Source organism: Cervus canadensis, chromosome 29 (genome assembly GCF_019320065.1).
Source record: "Cervus canadensis isolate Bull #8, Minnesota chromosome 29, ASM1932006v1, whole genome shotgun sequence".
NCBI lineage: Eukaryota > Metazoa > Chordata > Mammalia > Artiodactyla > Cervidae > Cervus > Cervus canadensis.
Genome location: NC_057414.1, coordinates 40,757,709 through 40,766,006, shown reverse-complemented (window position 1 = coordinate 40,766,006; position 8,298 = coordinate 40,757,709). Strand labels below are relative to the sequence as shown.

At 53.3% G+C, this 8,298-nt stretch overlaps 2 protein-coding genes across 5 annotated transcripts; one reads left to right on the top strand and one right to left on the bottom strand.

Moving 5' to 3' along the window:
• The first annotated feature begins 41 nt into the window (after positions 1-41).
• On the top strand, positions 42-4,157 carry TMEM262 (transmembrane protein 262). Of its 2 annotated transcripts, XM_043451341.1 has the most exons (5): positions 42-100; positions 871-1,058; positions 3,400-3,690; positions 3,796-3,895; positions 4,004-4,157. In XM_043451341.1, exons 3-5 carry the CDS (start codon positions 3,514-3,516, stop codon positions 4,078-4,080), a joined length of 354 nt encoding a protein of 117 aa, XP_043307276.1. In that variant the 5' UTR covers positions 42-100; positions 871-1,058; positions 3,400-3,513; the 3' UTR covers positions 4,081-4,157. The 2 variants fall into 2 exon arrangements, with proteins under 2 accessions (XP_043307276.1, XP_043307275.1); XM_043451340.1 differs by lacking the exon at positions 42-100 and having other exon boundaries at positions 828-1,058.
• Positions 4,126-8,214, bottom strand: ZFPL1 (zinc finger protein like 1). Of its 3 annotated transcripts, none has more exons than XM_043451338.1 (8): positions 8,028-8,213; positions 7,614-7,723; positions 7,198-7,309; positions 5,889-6,082; positions 5,724-5,796; positions 5,507-5,650; positions 5,127-5,250; positions 4,126-4,610 (listed from the first exon to the last, which is right to left on the bottom strand). In XM_043451338.1, the coding sequence occupies exons 2-8, from the start codon at positions 7,713-7,715 to the stop codon at positions 4,424-4,426; spliced, it is 936 nt and encodes a 311-aa protein (XP_043307273.1). In that variant the 5' UTR covers positions 7,716-7,723; positions 8,028-8,213; the 3' UTR covers positions 4,126-4,423. The 3 variants fall into 3 exon arrangements, with proteins under 3 accessions (XP_043307273.1, XP_043307272.1, XP_043307274.1); XM_043451337.1 differs by having other exon boundaries at positions 8,041-8,212; XM_043451339.1 differs by lacking the exon at positions 4,126-4,610 and adding an exon at positions 4,617-4,842 and having other exon boundaries at positions 8,041-8,214.
• Between the last annotated feature and the right edge of the window lie 84 nt (positions 8,215-8,298).

The window sequence follows — 8,298 nt, the reverse complement described above, 5'->3', positions numbered from 1 at the left end:
GGCTCCAAGTGCAGCCCACAGGCGTGAGGCCGGGCAGGGGACAGGGAGGAGGCACTTCCGGGAGCCATAAAGTTGTTGTTGAAACGAGGCAGTCCTTCAGGTGAAACGTCCCCCTGCAGCCTCGAGTCCTTCGAGACTAGAGTTCCCCCGCATGTTTTCTCCCCGAGCTCAGAGGTTCCGGGAGAGCCCTGGGTTCCCCCTCAGCTTCTCAGATGGAAGAACTGGTTGGGTCGCTGTCTTCCCGGAAGGAGGACAAGTCGTGGCTTCCACACTATGTCCCTAGATGCAGTGGAGGGAGCGCGGGCCAGTGGAGCCAGAAAGCGTGTGCCTGGCATCCTGCCACTGCCTTGTTGTGGGGAGAAGGGGCGGGCAGCAGCTCATTTTCCTTCATTTCTAATATCGGGGGAAATATGTATATTTCACAAGGTGACTGTGAGGATTAAATGCATATATTCTCACCAGGAAAATCCCATGGAGTCTGGCGGGCTACAGTCCGTGGCGTCTCAAAGACACGACTTGGGGACTAAAGGAAAACTACAGTGCTTCAAGAGAAGTGTTTCTCGTGGCCTGGTCCTCTGACGCGCATCAGAATAGCCTTCAGAATTACCTGTGGCGAGTTGTAAAGACTCTGGGCTCCCCTCAGACCTAGCTTATTTTTTTAAGTCTTTAAGTAATTCTGATGCACTTAAATTTGAGAACTCCTGTTATACCCTGAGAAGACACACTTGGTAGATCTTAAGTCACTGATAAGGCTTCCCTGGTGGTTCAGTGGTAAAGAATCTTCCTGCAATGCAGGAGACCTGGGTTCCATCCCTGGGTTGGGAAGATCCCCTGAAGGGAATGGCAAATCACTCCAATATTCTCGCCTAGGAAATCCCACGGACAGAGGAACCTGGCCAGGCTACAGCCCATGCACTACTGAAAGACTAACACTTTGTTTCTTCAAGTGACTGTTGAAATGTGCTGCCTTGAGGGGTTAAGTGGAGGTGTTGAAGATAATTCTCAGGTTTCTGGTTGGGACAAATGTACCAGCTGTTCACTGAAGTAAAGAACTGAAGGTAAGGAAAGACTTGGGAGTTCAAATTGAGACACACTGTGTTTGAATGGATAAAAAGGGAGAAAAAGACTTTGTCAGTGTGGTCTTTGTAACATATGATGGGGTGGGGGTCCGGGGTGGAATGGAAAACACTTTATTTATTCTTTGGCGGGCAAAACCTAAACCATTTACTATCTTGTTTTTCACAGAAAGTTTGTTGACCCCTGCATCTATGGGATATTCAGAGACTATATATATATATATATAAAGATTTCAGCTTATGAAGCTATCATCTTAAGAAAAATGAAGAGTATAAAGATTTAGATCTACTCCAGGAAATCTATAAACTTAAAAAATCACAGAATACTGTTAAGAAAAATTATCCAACAGTTGGAATAAAGACAGTGTAGCATGACCTTGCAATACCATACTGGGGCATTGTTTCACAAGCCCCCCCAAGGACTATTTAATTACCCATAGGAGTGTACATTTGTTTGATCTTGCTATTTAGATAGTGTTAGAGAGATGTGAAACAATTCCAGTGGAAATATCCAGTGGAAAAATAACCTCAGATTTTTGTTTCTATTGCCCTGTAGGACATCAACCAATCTTGTATCTAGTAATCATGTCCTAACACTCTTCTTTAAATGCCTATCAATATCTAGCTCCTCATGATGCATTACACATGAGTGAGGGGGAACCTCTTCACTGAACAGTTAATATATCTTAGTTATGTGTTTATTCTCTAAGTATATTTTTAACTTTTAAAATATGTATTTACTTGGCTGTGCCTGGTATTAGCTGTGGCATGTGGGATCTAGTTCCCTGACCAGGGACTGAACCCGGGCCACCTGCATTGGGAGTATGAAATCTTAGCCACTGGACCACCAGGGAAGTCCCATGTTAACTTTTTTAAAATTATATTTTAACAATATGTATGGTGTGATTTTTTTAAAATTATGCATGTAGATACATACATGCAGGTGTATGAAGTTATATCAAGAAGGGACTCAAAAGATGCCCACTCACCAAACTGTTGAAGGGGTTACTTCTGTGGGAGGGGTGTGGAGGAAGATTCCTCTGTATGCTTGGGAATCATGCAAATCTTCCTCAAGAACATACTCTACTTGGATAACTTTTTAAAATGGCATTGAGGTAGGAGACCTAACAAAAAAAAAAAAAGTTGATCTGTATTCAAATGAAACCTAAAATGTGAACAAGTATTTCAACAGTGTGAACACAGCAGGGGATCAGGCATCACCCCTTCAATGTGTTAAGATGAGGTCTGAGGGTTTTGTGATTAATGACACTGGGCAGCAACCATGGTTGATGGGTCAGGCTCTAACCTTACTCCTTCCAAAGGCAGGAGATTTCAGATCTTGGCCAGGCCTGGGACCCGACTTCTGCGGCAGTCAGGCAAGAGGCAGTGGGGCTGGCCAAGTTCAAAATCAACTTTTTCTACTTTAGTTCCTTGGAGATTGCACATCCCTCCACACCATTTGGGGCCAGTTTTCAGCCGTATTTTGTTGACAGTCCTGGAGTTCTCACCTCTCACATGTAGTTTTCTTTTCTTGGCTTCTATTCTTGCCCATTCCACAGCCTTGGGTAGAACTGGACCTTAGTCTCAGTACCAAGTCCCTTACTGTCTGTGAAAACTTGAGCAGACAATCCCTCTCTGTGCCCCAGGCCTGTGTGTAAAATAGGCTTTGTGCCACCAATCCCAGCTTTCTCCTGGGACTCCTGGCACAGTAGAGGCAAGGGGTGTGAAGATGCCAAGTGCGGGAAGGTGGCAGAGGGGAGAGCTGGTCAGCGTCATGTGTTGGAAGAACATCTGGGAGAAGATGGAAAAGCCACTTGCTCTCCAGGCCATGCCTGGGGAGGGTGTGGGAAGGTCCCAGGACAGCTATGGAGGATCCACTGTCCCTTCCCTTCCATCAGGAGTTTGGAACAAATACTTGGAGCTTGTGATCCAGCTCAGGCCTGCCCTCACCTGGTTACACCCTCCAGTTACACCGGAGAGGCTTGAATAGATGAGATCACACCTGACCTCTCACCCACCTAAAAGGTGCTGTGGATCCACATGCCCCTCCCCTTTTCTGGATCCCAGTTCTTCATCTGTGAAATGTGACCACACTACCTCCAGCGTGGACATGTTGCAGACTCAGTGAGAAGACTCACACCAGAGCACAAACTGGGATGGGGAGCGCTGTCCCTTCCTCCGATAAGGCCCCCTGCTCTGTACGTTTAGCCCGGCACTCTCCACCAATTCAGAGCTGCCCTGGCCATCCATGAAACACCCGGTATTGGCTGGAACCAGCCCATGTTCTAGAATCTTGTTCTCTATAATGTCCTTCTTATTCTAGAATCCCACAGCTATTCCAGGCTGGACGCTCTAGAACCAGAGGGGTCAGCTGCTCTTCCTGGACAGTGTCTGCCTGCTCAAGCTCTGCGGCCCGCCTTGAGTCCGTGCTCCAGCCATGATGCGGTGGCGGGACCGCGTGGCCGTGCTCTTCTTCCCACAAGGCATGATTCTCACCATGGCCGCACTGATGCTCTTCTTCATACACTTGGCTGTCTTTGCCAGCGACGTCCACAACTTCTGGGTCACCTACCGCTATGACCGCATGAGCTTCCGCTACACCGTTGTCCTGATGGTAGGCCGGGGCGGGGGCTCGAGAGGTGGTCCGGGCAGGCCCAGGGGCTGATGGAAACCCCACTGTTGTGTCAGGGGCCACTCTCCCACGGGATGGGGCCTACAGTTCTCCCAGGTGATAAGCATCTGCTGGGCCGCCATGGGGTCACTCTACGCTGAGATGACATATGACAAGTTTCTTCGCTGCTTTTCCCTGACCATCCTGAGTGAGTAGGAGAGGGAGGTGGACTCAGGGGGAGGGGGGAGCTTTGGAATGCAGAGACACAGCAAGGAGGGGCCAGGCAAGGCTGACGGGGGCTCTCTCCTCTGCCCAGTTCTCAACGGGGCCATGTTCTTCAACCGCCTGTCCCTGGAGTTTCTTGCCATCCAGTACCGGGAAGAGAGCCACTGAAGCCTGGGACCCGGGCTGAGAAGGGGGAAGGAAAAGGCTGCTTCGGGTGTTTTAATAAAGTCTATCATTTATTTCCACCTGTTGGCTCCTTTTGGTCGGCAGGAAAAATGGGGAGATGGCGGGGGGCGGGGGAAGCTGGAGACCCAGGAGGAGCAGGTCAAATGCTTGATCTGCAGGGACCCCAGGCCTAGCCTGCAACCACTCTGGTGGACTTGACTTTGGGTCTGGGATCTTAGTGTCTCAGGCTTGAGAGAGAGCAACAGGGAAGGGCCCCCCAGACGCCCTCCCCTACCCCCCTCCTCAGGCCCCCAGGTCCTAAGCTGGCCCGGCCATAAGCAAGGGTTCAGGAGGGACCCACACGGATGTGAGGGTTCATGAGCGGGTCCAGGTTGGGGTCGCTGTCAGCTGCAGCCCGGCCCAGGCGAGACATGAGGGCCAGTAGGGCCAGGAAGCCCAGCAGCCCCAGCAGCAGCAGCAGCCCCGCCCGCTGCAGCAGGGTCAGCGGCCGCTTACGGGACCCAGCCCGGCTCCTGGGGGGGTGAGGGGAAAGTCAGGTCAGGCCTCCGGTCCCTGGTGGCCCTGCGGCTGGGAGAGGAGTGCCAGCCACGACCCTCGTCTTCTGGCCCCAGTGCCACCAGCCCTGAGCCTTGTTTCCTCAAATGGGCCGTGGGGGCAGAGGGGGCGGCTCATCCCTGCGCCTGCCCGCTACAAGGATGATCGTGCAGCTCCAAGCAGCTGAGGCAACAGCTGTGTTCTGGAAGCCTGAATGTGTTAGGCGTAAGGGGTCACAAAGACCGGGAAGGTGTCAGAGCAGGAAGGGGCCTCAAGAGCTTGAGTCTGAACCTCATACGGAGCAGGTGAGGAAAGAGCTGGAGAGAGGCAGACCCCAGCCCAGGCCTTCGTGCAGGGCCCCAACACCAGGTCCCGTTACTACCCAGGACAGGCCTCCTTTATCATGAAACTGTCCTGCCAGGGCCTCTGGCTCTCACCTCCCCACCTCCCCGTTCCTAGCATTCCCTGTTCCTGCCCCACCTGACCCCATGTACCTGAGCAGCTGGGCCAGCCAGCCCAGGGCTGGCCGGCGCCGGTACTTGTCGTCATCGCAATCCCGGTGGAGGCCTGGTGCCCGCTCATCATCCCGCGTATCATACACCTTCCTCGGGGCTGAGGCTGCAGGGGCAGAGCCACCGGCATCCACAGGCTCAGGAAACTGGCCCAGAACGGGGTGGGGAGGGGGAGGACAGGAGACCCCGGCCCTTCTCAGCCTGACAGAGCATCTTGGGGAGGTGATGCTCTTGGGGAGGTGGGGAGGTGATGTCTGATGAAACAGGAAGGGTTCTGTGGGTGGTGGGTGGACTACCAAGCTCCCTCCGTATACCCACCCCCCTTTCTATCCCCCTCTGGCCTGGACAATTCTCCAGCTCACCGTGAGTCAAAGGCTCGGGATTGCCCATGTGGATCACCGTGTGCTGTTCAGGCCGGCTCGGGGAAGCAGGGGGCCGGGGGACTTGGCTGTAGAAGGCTGGGGCAGCAGAAGCGCTGGCTGTCTCCTGTTCGGGGCTACCACTGGCTACGGACAGGAAGAGAGCGGTCAGCAGGGCAAGGAGGCAAGAACCCCATCAGCAGTGAAAACCACCACTTACCGTTAAAGCTGGACCAGTCAGAGAACTCGGAAGTGTTGAGAGGTTCAGGCTCTGGGCTCACCAGCTCGTCAATCTGGAGGAAAGAACGGATGTCACCAGTCTGCCCAGTGCTATCCGCACCCACCCCTCTGGCCCAGATGCGACCCAGGGCAGAAAGACTCTCACCAGAGGAAGACCCAGTCCTGCCCGGGCCCAGTTGACCGTGGCCAGCTTCTCTCTCAGCGCAGAGGCCACGGGGCCGGCCAGGTTAGTTGGAGGGAAGATGGGGCCACTGCAGCTGGGGCACTGGTAGCCAGCAGGTGCTGTGTTTCGGGGGAGCTGGGCAGCACGCTCATTGAGGCAGGCCCAGTGGAAGAGATCTTAGAGCCCATGAAGCAGTGGAGAAGAGACATGAAGAAGACACTTAGGACTCCTAGTCCACTAGCCCACTGCAGAGATATTTGCACACATCTTTGTAAGCCCAGGGCCCCCTCCTTCCCAGGTCAACTATATCAGTGTTCCTTAAGACTTTGGTCTTCCTGGCCACCACAATCTTGACTAAGACAAGGCAGATGCTACCAGGCGGCCCAGCCCACTAGGGGGTGGGGGGAGGTGGGAAGAATATGCCACCTACACTCTCCAGGAGTCCTCGCTGGACCTGCACTCATCACAAACTCACTGGGCTAAGAGCTCGAAAGGTTACTAGACCTATACACAGGCAACTGTATGCATGTACACATCCATCGGCACAAATGCACACATTTATATACACATAGTCAAACACAAGTGCCATCCCCTGTATCCACACTTATGGGCACACTAACTCTCACATACACTCAAGTATGCTAACACCCAAGCATTCACACCCAGGAATTCTGCAACCCCACAACGTGCTCGTATGTTCACATACAACACTGACCCATTCACTCACCCACAGTACTAGTGAACACAGATAAAGACACAATGCACATTTAATTCATGCACATATAAACACACACTCACAGTGAGAAACACATATGTTAAGCTCACTCTCTTACACTAGCTCCTTCAAAAAGTGGAGCTAAGGCTCTTACAGCAGAGTTGGGTCAAGATCACAACACATGCCTCTGCTGACTTCTTTTAACTGACGTTACTGTGGGAAACTCGGTTCCTCTCTGTGTAATGTTGGAATTAGAAATGGATCCTGAACGTCTAAGAGCCCCATGCTTTCAGCTCACTATAGGTACAACCGGCTACTGCTCACAGCCACAACCACACCCAAGAGATTGGCAGGGAGGAAACTAGAAGCTTAGTTTTTAGGGAAAAACACCAAGGCCTAGAAAGGGAAAATGACTTGCTTGAGCTCACACAGCAAGTAAGTTACCTAGTGGGACCAGAATCTGAGTTCCAGCCTCCCAAGCTTGAAAGTCTCACTGTCCTGCTGCTTGGGGAGTCACTGGAAACCACTCACACTGGTCTTGTCCAGATCCCCACCCCCAAGGTACCGGGGCCTCACCATAACAGATGAGGCGGGTTGTCTCCCGAGCAGCCAGGGGTATGTTACACAGGCGGCAATTGGGGTTGTAATCGCTATCTTGGAGCCACTGCAGGTAGGACTGGACGATGCACTGAAGTGGGAGAAGGAGGTCACACTGGAGCCAGGGCTCCACAGCCCATCTCCCCAAGGCCCAGGTGCCTCTTTTTCTGTCATCACAGAGGAGATTCATTCTTCTGTTTGACCAATCAATAAACATTCATTGAGCACACATCATGTGCCAGACTCTGTCTTAAGGACTGGGGATACAGCAGTGAAGAAAATAAACGAAGTCCCTGCCCTTGTGGAGCTTCCATTCTAGGGCCAGACCTTTCTAAATTTAGAGGAAGTCAGTAGGACCTGCCCACCTAGTGCGCTGCTCTACCCTGAACACCCACCTTGGCGTGATTGGCTACCAGGCAGTGCTCGCAGACGTTGACCCGGTGTTCGAAGCAGAATAGGTTGGTCACCTTCCTCTTGGGGCACTTGCAAAGTCCCATAGTCGACCCTGAGGAAGGTGTCACAGTTGGCAGGGAGCCAGGTTCTTCTGACCTCTACACATTTACCAACCCAGTTTGTTTCCACTCTTAACTTCCCTAGACACCGCTCGTATCCGCCCCAACCCCAAACTCCCGCCCACCATCCCTCTACATTCTGGGCCGCGGCCCCTGCATAAGTCCCGCCTCCTGAGACCCCAGCATTCGTCCCTCATCCCATCCTAGGGCAGGCCCCTCCATCAGTCTCTCCGATACCACCGGCCCCGCCCCCAGAGGGCCCTCCTGAGCCCCACCCCCTCCATGCCCCGCCCCCACCTTCTCCACAGACCCCACTCTCTGTGTTACTAATCGGCTGCGGCACCGGTCCCCACGGGCGCGAGCGCCGGGCCGAAGCGCGGAAGGTCAGACCACGTTCAGCCAAGCTCTCGCCCAGCTCTCCCCAGCTCAGAACGCTCCGATTATCCCTCGGCTGCCACGTCTCTTCCGGGTGCGGCGCGCGCTGATGACGTCAGGAGGTCAGTGACCCCTCCCCTGTAGACGCTAGACGTGGAGGCGGGTGGAAAAAGGAGTGATCGGAGCTCGGGGC